Source organism: Amphibalanus amphitrite, unplaced genomic scaffold (genome assembly GCF_019059575.1).
Source record: "Amphibalanus amphitrite isolate SeventyFive unplaced genomic scaffold, NRLGWU_Aamphi_draft 001052F_arrow, whole genome shotgun sequence".
Lineage (NCBI taxonomy): Eukaryota > Metazoa > Arthropoda > Thecostraca > Balanomorpha > Balanidae > Amphibalanus > Amphibalanus amphitrite.
In genome coordinates, this window is record NW_024882546.1 from 102,886 (window position 1) to 116,843 (window position 13,958).

Consider the following 13,958-nt stretch of genomic DNA (forward strand, 5'->3'; position numbering starts at 1 on the left):
ATTACTTTTTGTGCAATGATGCAAAGCAATCAATTATTTGAAACAAATATGATATGCTGAGTCATTATATGCTCTTTTTTACTTAGCACAATCCCTACGAACCAGCTACGAGCAATAAATAAATATCATCATGTTTTGTCATTCGCGCGCCATAATTGCATTTAACAGTCTTCTGCTGTCAAATGTTTTGCGTGCTATTTTCTTTCAATAATAAGATATTGTGAACTATCATTTGTACCATTCAGAAACAGCATCATTATTTTTAATTTATTCATGCAATTTCTGACATGAATACTAGACATATTTTGATAAAAAGAAGCAATATCTGTAACATGTTATAGTTCTTGATTAAAAACAATTTTACTGTTTACAAGTTTATTTACTAACTCTTTTTATCGGAGGTGCCGCTGGTGATGAAGTTTAGTGAAATCCGATTTTACATAGTTTGCAAAAATACTTATGAATTGTAAAGCTCAAACACTTGCAATTGCAAGTTTTTAGTGAAACAGGCCTCAGAATGCAATGCATGTTGCTAGGCTGCTGCAATTACAACGAACATACGAATACTGCCTTCATTTGTAGACGTTTGTTTTCTAGGCGGTCTTTGACGTACAAGAGGGCATACGTCCTGTCGACAACTTGAGTTTCTCCGAATTTCAAAAACTCCCAGAATTTCAATTCCTTATGCACTGTTGTAGGTACAGCTATGTTCACAAGTTTTCGTTTCCTCCTGTTCTAAAAAGGATATTTGTCGATTTCGTGCGTCGCTGATAGGAGGGTGCGTTTAATAATTAGGCCCAACGCTTTCTGCATCCGCGAGTACCTTCAAAAGGGAACAACAGTTTCCATTTATTACACTATGGGACATGTGACAAAATGACCACTGGAACACGCATGAAACGGAGCTCATATTCCTAAAAATGTCTACAATCACTTCTTTTCTGACACTATTAGCAAATACCATCTCAAGTTAGGTGGTTGACAGACAGTCAATGGAGATCTGGGGAGACTGAGTGATGCCAGTTCACCACTTAACTGATAATGAGGGCCGAGGGGAGAGAAACATGCAACATGCACAACTGACAACTTGACAAGTGACAAAACACTACCATTATTGCGCAGTGCACAACAAATTACAGCAGCCAGCCCAAAAAATGTTTTTGGTGGCTAATTGCAAAACAAGTCACTAATAAATGTCTTAGTTGCAGCTGAACACTGCACAATGATCACACTGTTCACGCATTGAGTGAGATGCCACAGGTGGTTTGAATCACACTTTGGTACCACTGCAAATCTGAAGTGTTGTCATGAGGTTCATGCCTCCATGATCACGGCACTTTGGTTGTGGTTGGCATAACACTTGTAGTCTGCAGAGTTCCACATGAACTGCAGACACCTCATCTGGTGGTCTTCATGTTGCTCAACTTCTTCAGGAGGCAAATGTCGACCACCCAGCGGAAGCATGGTCCTGCAGAAAAGAAAGGTAATGCATAAGGTACAAACATTATCTGCTGAAACAGCCCCTTCTGTTGGCTGTTATTAAACTTTTAACATAACATAACAACATGTATTCCATGTATATTACATTTGTTGAAGTAAAATACTGCCGGCTATTTCAAAACCAGAAAATGAAATTATATTGTGGCATAATTCACATGCTCAGCTATCAGTATCAAATAATAAATTAATTTAAAATTTGGCATATTCTATAAAACATTCATAGAATATTCTACTTCACGTCACAAGGACCCACAATCTTTCTGTTGGGTGTTTGATTGACGCATTAACTAAGTTTGTCTTAGGTTTTATTATTGCAAAAAATTCATATTGCATTATTCATAGATAACATGAATCTGGATTGGACACGAAATCAGCCTGATGCAGAATGGGGCCGAAATTTTTGGAATGGGAAATCGACTGTTTTTCTGTGAAAACCATCTCGTTTTGTCTACCACTTGAATGGCAATAACTTTTTTCGACATTTTGATGTTTTTTGCTTATATTTCTTTAAAAATAAATCTAAAAACGTGTTTTATTAGAGCCGTATATTGCAACATTTACAAGTGGTTCATCAGATATGCAATGGTCACAAGACGCTACAACGAGTGGAGAGAGGGCGAAATAAGCAGACAACATAAAACATAATGACTAATGAGCATGTTCGTCTCACGCCTGAAAGGGTACGCTCGCCGTTTTCCGCCTTCTCCAGGCTGGGACACATCGAGTACGTGCATAGCAGCGCCGGGCAACGCAGGTGGACTTGATTTTTTTTCCCGACAGACGGGACCGGGCGCTGCTCTGCAGTGGCGGTCGTTGCACTGCTCGCACTCCACCACTGACCGGTTCGGAGTTAGTTGGTGGACACTGGACGTCCACCGCAGGAACCGTCCTGTCGCCGTCAGTGCTAGCTAGTGGTAGCAGTGATCCCATCAGCTGCGCCTTCCGACCAGCCATGCCTGGATGGTGCGGGCCCTCTTGTGCGGCTGCGTCTCCGTGGGCCGTCTAGAGGTCCACCGGGACTCGATTCTGGTCAACATCGCTCGTTTTCCTGGCAATGATACGACTCTCACTGTCTCACATTGCACTCCAGGCCGCAGCGCGAGGGCACCCGCTGGGCGCTGAGGTGGCTGGCTGACAGTCCTCGGAGAATCCTCCAGTTCAGCAGGGAGCTCTGGACGGCTGAGCTGTTGCGGAGAGAGGCGGCGAGGGCGGACTGGAGGTCGTTCAGGCAGAAGACTGTTTAGAGAACAGTTGCCTTTGGTTCATGCTACATGTCGAAGGAGCAATGAGCAGTTTGTTTTCCGTCCTTGGGCTTCCTACCTTACCACCATACGGGCGTCCCAGCCGCCCTAACCACTCCACGAAACTGTTCACTTCGGGTTCAGATTACATCTACGGTTGAATAGTCTCAATCGTATAAACGATCCTCTTTCTCGATGCCACTGGGCGGGCAACTGAGCAGCCGACCAGCCAATGGGTGACGGTCTTCCCTCGTCCGATTCCTCGCACTCCAGGCACGCGTCGTCTTTCTACAGTCCGATGCAGTGATTGTAGGCTCCTAGCGTCTAGTAGCCGTTGGAAGCCGGAAGGTCTAGCAGCTTCGACGTTCTTCTGGCGTAGTGGGTAAGTTCACCCGACGTGAGCCATTTTAGAGTAGTTAACGGGTGTTCTCTAGGGCTAGAGCCGTTTATACCAGTGCCTATAAGCGTGCGTCTGAGTCTGTATCTCGCCGACCGCAAAGCGCAAAAGCCTACTGTACATGGCTTACTCTGGCGCTCGCTCGCTTGTTGCCCCAAAAGGCGTCTTGATGTTACTATGGTTCCAGGATCCCTGTAGCTGTATCGGTAAACTTGCAGTGCTGACGACCCATGGTGCCTCGGATCGCTGATCCGTACTGTATCCAATTCCACGGCGCCAAAATTCCATCACTTTTCTTAAAATTGTTAACATTCGTTTGAAAGTATAGTTACTATACCAAAGCAAGTCTTCCTCAAATTGACGGCCTGAGCTGGGCACCATGAGAGTGGACGCTTGGCTACGATTATGTGAGCATTATGCATTTTGGTGTGGCTGTGGCCCTTCCGAAGAGACGAGATTTTCAGCACTGAAGCCGAGGGCACTGCAGCTCCTCTCTTGTACGAGAAGAGCGCAAACATTTAAAGTCGGGCTATGCAACTTGGATGCCCCGAAATGCTCCTGTTTGAGGTCAACCCTGTGTGGTAGGGTTATCATCAGATTGGAGTCTGTTTTTTTTTTGTCGGGAAAAACACGCTTGTCGCTTGTTGTTCGTCTTCTCCGTTGTAGCGCTTCTTATTCCTTGCTTTGCTGCTTGAAGGGCTCTCCAGTCACCATTTCTTTTCCGTGTTTCCTTTTGTAATGAAAGCCATAAGCTAACAAGCGTAAATTGTAAACGAAACACAAATGCCTCAGGCTTAATCACTACATGAATTGAAAAATATGTTGAATCGATTCTGATTACAAATAAGAGTAAAACATAAATACTTATAGGTACTCTGATTCAATATTTTGCCAAATATAACAGCTTCAAATGTCTAAATTGGCATCGTCCAATGCAGGCTATGGTGAATTTTAGCAGCTCGATCGCGCGGACAACAAACTAAGGATCCTACTGATAAATTTTCGGCCCCATTCTGCATTTATCAGAGTTCGTGTCCAATCCAGATTCATGTTATCTATGCATTATTGTATCAAAATACTGCCAGCAATAACAAAACAAGAACATGAAATGTCAATGAGCAAGCCGCCTTTCCTAAAAATGGGTTACTTTGAAAATAATTTTAGTTTCTTTTAAGGAAAAGGAGAAATGATTATCAGGTAATTATCAGAAAACCACTCAACCAGCAAGTGGTTGGGTGGTTTCACAGCAAACATCAAGCCAAAACATACTTACATTTATCTAACAATTGAGCCATTTGACTACTACAAGGATATGTGAGCAAAATAAGAATCCAATTATCCAATGTTGACTTCCTTGCAAAGTTTATGCCTTATTTCATGAAAATGTGTCACTAGAATATGATACTTATCATCGAATATTATTTAATTTACGATTTATTTCGATCGAAACGCACATGGAGTCCCGCGCCATTTTCGTCGACGATGAATATGATCGTGTTTCATGAAGAGATAAGGGGTTTCAATGGTCTTTCAAAGCAATAATTTGATGCAAAAATTGGTAGGAAATAATATAAAGCTGGTTCAAATGGCCATCAACCATTTAAAACACCGAAAATACTCACAACTCCGTCCCAACGACCACGCAGCACCGCGCACGCCACACAACTGGCACAATGCCAAAACTGCTGTCACAGCAGAAATGTTTTTTTTTTCTCGATTGCAATTGTGAAATAATTTATTAAACAGAAGATGATCTTTCCGAAAAAGCGACTGATTTCATACACAGATGCATGGAAAATAAAAAATCCCGGTAAGTTTATTTGTATTGTTTTGTCGATTTTGACATGCTCCTAGTTTGCAGCCATATTTCGATATGTTCTACAGGGAGTTTAGAATTATTTCAAGACCAATCTTTTCCTCGTTCATTTTCCCATCGATCATGAAATTTTTAGAGCGGAACAATTAGTTTCCAGGCGGTCCGAGCGGTTTTCGTGAGAAGGGTGCAAAAATCGGCGTCATTTTTAGAGCCTCGACACCAGCTCAACACAGGACCCTATGGGAGACGGTGAAGTAGCGGAAGCAATAAATAGAGCGCTCTAATTTTAGCTTATTTCCCTGGTGTGTCACCGACTGATATATGGTCATAAAATCAGAACACATCTTTTCCATGCATCCTAGCATTCAAATAAAAAAATAAGGCATAAGATGTTTTTTGACCACACAAGGCCTACACTCACTCGGTGCACGTTGCACTGGCGGCTCTAAATCGCATAGTTACAATACCAGGGCCCTGTTTCACCGCCCGACGCTGCGCGCGCTGCAGCGCGCTGGGAGCTGAGGCGTACCCCTGACGTCACTCGAATGACGTTGCGTGCGATCCGTTAGCTTATGATGAATCGCGTTTGGAACAGAGGTCCTAAAGAACCAAGTACAGAGAGAACAGAGGTTTGAGTGCGAATGCTGCTAGCGTGCTGATGGTGCTGGCGCTTGGGTGCTAGCGTTTTGCGATGACGTCATAGCGTAGCGTCAGAGGGAAGTTTGTTGATATTGCCATGGAAACCCAACGCGCCGACGCGCGCAGCGCACTGCAGCGCTCCGCTGTGAAACAGGGCCAAGGTCAAACGGTAATTGGCAAATACGGCGGATTGAAACAGATGCGCCAAAAAATGTAAGCAGCACCGGGTTTTAAAATGTCATTATTTTTATTATTTTGTTGATGGTTTTTCTATTTATGGTTAAGTTATTATTTTAAAATGAAATATCTTTGTGTATTGTGATTAAATTAAATCTTTTAACAATTTTCTTTCAAAACACCAATCCATTTATTGAATTTCCAGCTGATATTGACTCCCAGAACCTGCAGAAAAGCCGTTTTCCTATCGCCATTTTTGAGTGAATCTGCCAAATTTAATCTAATCATGTTAATTCCTAGTGGAAAATGGAAGCCTTTTCTCTACGATAACTGCACGCGATCCACAAGTACCGGCACGTTATACCGTTAATATGGTGCCACAAATACCGTTATGGCATGTTATACCGATCAGATGGTGAAGATAAGTGCCTACACATCAAGCTCTGCTTATTCTCTGACTTTTTCATTCATCAACAACATGTATATCTTTTGACAGAGTGAGACAGACTAAACAGAGTTCGCTCACCATGAGTAACTACAAGCCTGGAGCGTACGGCCGTAACTACAACTACAACTACTCCTCGGCTCCTGCGCGACCGGCGGCCGTCCAGCCACCGCCGCCGGGCGCCCAGAAGAGCAAGCATGGCTACAGCACCATGTCATCCATTGCCAGCGGCGCGCTGGCCACCTACAACTTCAACGCGCCCAAACGCAAAATACGCACCGAGGAGGAGTGAGTAACGGGGACGGAGGAATGGGCGAGGTGGGGTGCTGGGATGCCTAGCGGCTCAAGCTTCTGTTTTCCTCTTGCCTACTTTCCATATTCCTTTCTTTCTGTCTTTCTTTTTTCCTTTTTCTCTCATGAGTCGTAATTAGGAGTTGATATGAGAATCGTTTTCTTGTGTGTTCAGATAATTGTTTTTGGATGCGTTAATAAGAAATGTGTACGAGGAATGTAGCTCGTTCCTGTTTATGCGTGACAATAGTAGAATTTGTTTGTGAGATTAGACCCGTCCCCGGGGTATGCTCTTAGTGGTAGGCGTGACTGCATGTGATACCTATCTGTAAGTGATAAAGTGTGGTGACTTGAGCAATTTATCCTCTCTGGTATCTGGTTACCTATTTTGATTGCTTGATTGCACAGATCAGCTACTTCCATATTTATAACCACCGTCGTCATATCTTGCCAAGACATCATCTACATTATCCACAATGCTACAAGATAATTTATAACTACACCCACTCACAGCACTTCATCCTACCACTGCACTGCAGCACACCATTCAATGTATTTCACCCGTCCCACTCCCAGTGTTTCACCCCTCTCCTCCCCCGGCAGATATTTCGACTCTGACGGCGAGGGTGAGGAGGGCCAGTCGAGCGCCGGCATGGCGTACATCCCGGCGCCGGGCAGCCCCTCCGCCTCTGACCGGAGGCGGGTGGGAGGCGGGTCCGCCTCCGCTGCCAAGGACGACTCGGATTCGGAGGAGGACACGCTAGATGCGTTCATGGCGTCAATAGATCAGCAGGTGCGGGAGAAGGGAGATGAGAGCAAGGGAGAGGGGGAAGGTGGGATGGGTGGGTAAGGCGTGTGGAGATGGACGACGGGTTGATGATAAGACTGGTTTGAAACTGGCTAGATTAATGAGTCTTTGCCTCAGGATATTTTTGTCTCATCTATCGATGATTGGTTTGCACATTTTGAATTATGCCAGGAAAGCTATGTAAGGAAAGTATGCCAGGAACAGCTCACGACTTCTGTGAAGACATCTCAGCTTTGCCAAAAAAGCCCAATCACACTACTTAGTGCTTAAGTGTCTCAGTTTTGCGGCACGATTCGTCATCCGAAACGCTGCATTTTGCGCATAACTCATTTCAGGGCGGCAATGTCTAGTGCATGCTAGCTAGCGGCTGCATTCACAGCTACCGGTCTCATTCCGTTTCTCGCTGTATTTTACTGCGCTATGACAGTATCGTCCCCCGCCCACAGGCCGGTAAAGGCAAAGGCGGAAAGGCAAGTGCCAAGAAACCGCCGGCGAAGGGGGTCCGAGACGACATCGAAGGAGAAGACGACCACGAGTCGTTCTTCAGGTCGGTGATACCCTTTCTCCGTAGTCTTACGAAGGGGCTGAAATTATGTAGTGACATGACTAGTTAGATATTATGAAATAAGGTTACATGTGTCAATGCATGGGGATGACCGTATTAGGGAGGAAACAAGGGCTCTCTGGTGCGTCTGACCCTGTAAGGCGTCTGGAAAGTGCACGTTTGCATTCTCTGCTCAACGTTTGTGGGTATGTGATGAGTGATGACAACTTCAGTACGATCGGCACAAAACATTTCCAGGTTCGGAGAGTGCCCATTTCATTGTCCTCCTTACCTCTACTGCTGGCTGTTCCACTAGAGGCTCGAGCTGAGCTTACAGTAGCGTCCTCTATTCTGAACTTGACGCGCCACCTGCAGGTACATGGAGGAGAACCCGAACGCGGGCACCCACAACGACGAATCGGACCAGGAGATTGAGTACGACGCAGAGGGCAACCCCATCGTGCCCGTCAAATCCAAGGTAGGTGCTTAGGGTCAAGGTGGGATGTGTAGGTGCATTGTCAAGTGTTTTGAGGAAAGGCTGTCTTGATTTAGCAGTTAATGAATAGCGACACAGCTGATCTGTGAAACTGATCTCGATCTGAACAATGAACATAGCTGATCTCGAACTTCGAGCTTCGAACTTCGAGCCTCGAACACTTGACCTCTTTTGATTCGATGAACTTGCTAGATTCTTTCCAGTAGCTGCTGGGCTCGTTTGTCGTTTTTCGTCATATGTTAATTCATCCCTCTACTGAGATCAGTTTTCTGACACCTTTCCTGTTCCGTCTCTTTTTTCCCTCTCGTTTGCAGTACATCGACCCGCTGCCTCCGATCGACCATACTCAACTCAAGTACGAGGACTTTGTCAAGAACTTCTACATCGAGCCGGATGACATCGGCGCCCTGTCCTTGCTGGAAATCGACCAGCTCAGGCACAAACTGGGGATCAAGGTGAGATCGTCAGCCGCGAATCGAGAGTGGGAGCCATGGGCGGCGAGTGACAGGCGGGCATAGCCGGAGGTCAGGGAGGGGAGTGGTTGTTTCCGCCTCTGCCGAGCTAGAATGAGGCAATGATGGGGTTTCCTTGTCGATGTAAGCAAAACATGTTTTAATTCTCACGAGACATAATGGGAGATCGTTCTTGTCGGCGGCGACATGGTGTGTCGCCCATAGTCTTCGCACTGCATACACCCACAGGCTCTCCCACTATAAACCATGTAGGTATTACGCAATGTCGCCATCATTCTGTGTCTATTACGTCCGTTGTCCCACCCCTCATACAATCGTTTTTACCACTGACGACAGCGCGTCCATCCGGCAGGTGTCTGGCCCCCTGCCGGCGCGACCGGTCACATCGTTCGCCCATTTCGGCTTCGACGAGAGTCTGATGAAAGCGATCAGGAAGATGGAGTACACCCAGCCCACTCCGATCCAGAGCCAGGCGGTGCCTGTTGCGCTCGGCGGCAGGGATGTCATCGGTACGCGTTGTTTTCAGGAAACGCTATCGACCGCGGATGGGGTCCGATTCTGTAAGGGGCTCGTATTCGACAGGTCCCTAAACCTTAGCGGACAAAGCTGTAGGGGCGGGATGGGTAGGCGAGTGGGTTGGGTGTATTTAACTCTTATAGGAGCTCATCCGCGTCGAAATTCCCCACACCAATAAATAAGCCTATAGGGGATTGTGGTGTGATTCAACTTATGTAGGGTTGCTTGCCGTCGACTTGCCCTGTACGCCAGCAAACAATCCAGTAGGGGAGAGGCGGGAAGGTCTGACGGAAAATTGACCATTGAGTATGGTGTGGAAAAGATGACCGAGCTAGGTGTTGCTCAGAATGGGTAAGCATTGATTTGTGATGGTAAGCAATGCTTGGTTTCGCTTAGTGTTTTGCATGTGTTTGCATTTGATCAACGGTGGAATAGGTGTTTGCCTCAAAGCTGATACTGGATTTCGGTGGCTAGCGGGCGCAATTGGGTTGTTTGCTGCTACAGAGGTAAAATTGGTTTGTTTTTGTCCGGTGGTCAAAATGATAGGATGAGGTATCACGAAGCGCGTTACTTACATCACACACCCCTCCCTCAGCACTGCTATGCCGTTCTATTACACCGGGTTACTGATTGTTTCTCGCCGCCGCCGCCAGGTATCGCTAAGACGGGCTCTGGTAAAACGGCTGCCTTCCTGTGGCCGATGCTGGTTCACATCATGGACCAGCCGGAGCTGAGGCCAGGGGACGGACCCATCGGTCTGGTACTGGCACCCACCAGGGAGCTGTCACAGCAGGTCAGTAAAACTGTCGCAGCAGGTCAGTAACATTCACCGCTGGTAGTGAAACCTGCGGTCCTTGGGAGCTCTCACAGTAGGTCTGCAGTCATGGGGCTGTCAGCTGTCACAAGATATTATTCATGGAGCTGTCACAGCAGGTCAGTAAAACTGTTACCATTCTGGTCAGTGGGAATTGTCACAGCAGGACGTCACTGGAACTTTCACAGCAGCTCAGTGAAGCTGTCACCGCTTGGTTTTGAAACCAATGGTTCTTGGGAGCTTCAGCTGCCACAGCAGGCCAGTCACGGTGCTGTCAGCTGCCAGTCATGGTGAGTCAGTGAGTCAGTCATAGAACTGTCATTGGGCAGTGGGCTGTTCCATTCACAACAGTTCACAGACAGGTTAGTGTCAGGCGTCATCTCATTTGATGAGCTCGGTTGCCTCGGTGCCGTGCCGTGTCATGCCATTGCCATTGCCGTGTCATCATACATACCGAAGTTATTTACTTTAGGCTAGGCCCCAGACCCGACCGTTTGATCATTTCCAGTTTCCCTGACCTCGCAGGGACCTGATACATTGAAATCGGGCAATCACTCGCTGCGTCTCGTGACGACCAGCACTCTCGTTTTTCCGCGAAGCTCTAGTTCAATAAGAAGCGAAACAGCGATGAGGATCGCACCGTCTCCTCCCCCGCCCCGGCTGGGGCATACGTAGAAAACCAATAAATACCTAGGTATGATGAGGCTTTGTGGAAGCACCTGTGATCTGGGGCAGAAGATTGCATAGTAGAATAGTATGAAGGATTGAGGGTATGTCACCACGGCATCTCATTGACCCGCCGTGTTATGTAGTGTATCAACGCTGCCCAAACGTCTAGGAGACACCACATACTTACGCAACAAGTTTGAGTGTGAACTCGAAACCTCAAGAGGCTGTGTTTTATGCAAGGGCGTCTGAAATTAATATTGGGGTGCCATCCTCAATTGCTAAATTGTTTCATAAGTCTCTCATCGAGCTTCAAATCAAAGCTCACTTATGTCACGTCATTTCAGCGTCTCGTGATTGCTCCACTCGACAGTTTTTATCTGCCACGCAGACGTTTGAAGATCTTGCGTATGACGAATGAAGATTAAGTATACCGATAATATTGAGCGGCGCGAGATGACGCGTCATATAGCGACATCGTAGGTCAGACGCCCTCGCACGTTGTCCGACCACTCGAGACTTCTGGTGTACGCTCAAATCCGTGACGTAGGTCTGTGGATCTCCCAGTTAAGTACCTCTGAAAGGAAGTATTGCGTAGGCTATGACGTGCCTGATATTGCTTTTCTCTGACCGGCTTTTGTCATCGTTTTGTTTTGACGTCAGTTATAGCGGATGACGTTAATTGGATGACGTGTTTTAAGAGGGAAAACATTAGGCGTGTTTTCTTACTGAATCGCATCCTTCCTCTGCATCCTTCTGAAACATTATGCTACTTCAGATTCAGAACTCTAAGGTAGCAATGGCAGGTTTTCCACCCGTCATATCGATCTGTCATAGTTATGTTTTGTGTTATGTTTCTGCGGCTATGTCTTTGAAGTCTATAGTATGCATGAAGTGGTCCATTTGGATAGGTCATTTATGACGCTTACTCAAATGCATTCTACCTCGTGCGATGAACCTACCTAAAGCAGCTGAGTTGGACACAGGCTGTATTAACGCTAAACACGGCTGCTGACACGGCCGAAGCTGGATCGTGGCGTAATCTTTTGGCGTATACATACAAACGTTTTAGTGACACGCTACTTAACCCCTTCCGTGAGATTTTACTGGTTTATTCCCCGTGTCTCGGTCTGGCGCTCTTTCCCCTTGTCCCAGCACGCTGTACTCTGCTGATTCACGGACCGGGGCCTGGTCGGGGCAGGGTCGCCGCGGCGCCCGTCCCTATCAGTCCTGTACCGATATCAGAGTCCGTGCCACCCGGGTGCGAAGCCGGGCTCAGTGCGGTCGCCAAAACATGTCACCGGCCGCGACCCTGGCAGTAATTTAGCCATAAACCGGCAGGGAGCTCCGTCATATGGGATTTGGGAAGAGCCGTAAATGTGATAGCCGTGGAGAAAAGATCAACTCAGAGTGACGATAGAGTTCGGACGGAGATTTGCCAGGAAAATTGGTCATATTTTGTGGCAAATCATTCCCGTCACTGAAGACGCACGCACGAACGAAACGGATTCACGGATTCAGACGGAAACACCCACTGATGCTGTATGTACAGTATTGAGCAGCTATCGGTATCTGTCAGCAAATGTGTCATGATCTTGTATTACGTCATCTTTATCATTGACACAATCACCGATGGCTTGATGGCCTGTCATCGGAACACTGTTCGTTGATCACATTCACAACATATTCTATGACGCTAACAAATGATGAAAGAGCTGCTTCGAGCGGCGATTGATGCTTTGTGACTTTGAGGCACCACACTCGTAGGCATGTGGATCGAAGTATTGTATTTTATGAGTCAGATGCCAAACAATAAACCCATTAATGAGCTTGCAAAGGTACGTTTTTTTCGAATTCAGGTTACCGACAAAATTTGAGATTCATTCTTCATTATGTGTTACCACTCCCATCAAACATAATTTGCATATCAATTGCTGAGCGGAGCAGATACCTGTCACATATGCCATTTTTGTGATAACAGTTTATCTGACCTTATGAGTTGTGTCATGAGTTATGACCTTAGGTAATCTAAGGGTACGATTTTCGTGATATAGGTATGCAGAAATCATTGTTAAAACCGTATACCTCCCAATAAATCATCTCGCTGTAGGCTTTTTAGGCTACGTAGGAAAGGAAAAAGCAAGGAGTGCTGTCCCACCAACAAAGCTCCGATTGTGATTGTTCTACATACAACACGAACAATCTAGCTATCTTTAGTTATTCGTAGTCTGACAGATTCTGCTGACATGTTTCAGACATTTATGAGTAATCTGAAGCCAAATAACGTCGTTTTTTGCGTTCTGCTTGTTGTAAGACCTCCATTGTTCAGCCAGTCCCGTTTCCCTGTATCTTGACACCGTGTTAACTTAGAGCAAATAGAACAGTGAGCTCGGTCAGATAGGACCACTGCCGGTACTCCCCCCAAATCGGCCATCTCGATAGCTGTGAGAAGAGTGAGCTTTCATACTCCAACCGCCACTAACTGATTGTCGAGTGTTGTGTTACAAGGGTTTTACTGCGCCAAAATATGGAGTGGAATCACAACCATCGACCCTTCAACGTGGACAGGATGCCGATGTGACCTTACTTGGTCTTTGGTTCCCGCATTCCTTTCAGTAATCATCTATTTTTTTTTATCTTCGCTGTGCTGCCAATTTAGGAGTTCTCTGTTGTATGAGCTTTGGTACCATGGACAGGTATTTTTAAAATGTATCAACCGCTTTAGTTTTTTTTTTTTTTGGCGAGAATGCACGATGCTAGCCTGCTACTGCCTGTAATATAATGAACATATTTCGGTCGAACGGTTGCTGAGTTAAATGATAAAAAATGGTCAAGGATACATCGTTGGCGTCCTTGAGTCGCGCATTACCGAGACAGTTGGACCTGTTCCTTCTCCATTTATTTTCATGTATTCGGTTTGGGTTGCGACGCAACGTTTAATTAAACTTAGGTGAGATAATATAATGTGATTGTGTTATCTGTGACGAAATGTAGTTAAATGCACGGTGACTATAAATAGTTAAATGTTGTATTTATGATATGCTACACTACAAAAGACATAAGGCAACAATTGTAAAAGACACACCTTCCTGTGGATTTTATCTGCTGACACGAAGTGACCCTATTTATCTCTGT

At 46.0% G+C, this 13,958-nt stretch overlaps 1 protein-coding gene across 2 annotated transcripts in view; it reads left to right on the forward strand.

Annotated features, from left to right (window-relative positions):
* Nucleotides 1-5,759: 5,759 nt before the first annotated feature.
* LOC122369586 (ATP-dependent RNA helicase DDX42-like) overlaps nt 5,760-13,958 on the forward strand; it is a 68,374-nt gene continuing 60,175 nt past the window's right edge. The window contains exons 1-8 of one of the 2 annotated variants that reach the window (XM_043344435.1): nt 5,760-5,806; nt 6,267-6,503; nt 7,110-7,299; nt 7,761-7,861; nt 8,234-8,336; nt 8,669-8,809; nt 9,180-9,336; nt 9,997-10,136. In XM_043344435.1, the coding sequence (XP_043200370.1) occupies nt 5,793-5,806; nt 6,267-6,503; nt 7,110-7,299; nt 7,761-7,861; nt 8,234-8,336; nt 8,669-8,809; nt 9,180-9,336; nt 9,997-10,136 (1,083 nt within the window). In that variant the 5' untranslated portion in view covers nt 5,760-5,792. Of the gene's footprint in view, nt 5,807-5,896; nt 6,031-6,266; nt 6,504-7,109; nt 7,300-7,760; nt 7,862-8,233; nt 8,337-8,668; nt 8,810-9,179; nt 9,337-9,996; nt 10,137-13,958 lie in introns of those variants that run through there. The other variant, XM_043344434.1, reaches the window with a different exon arrangement.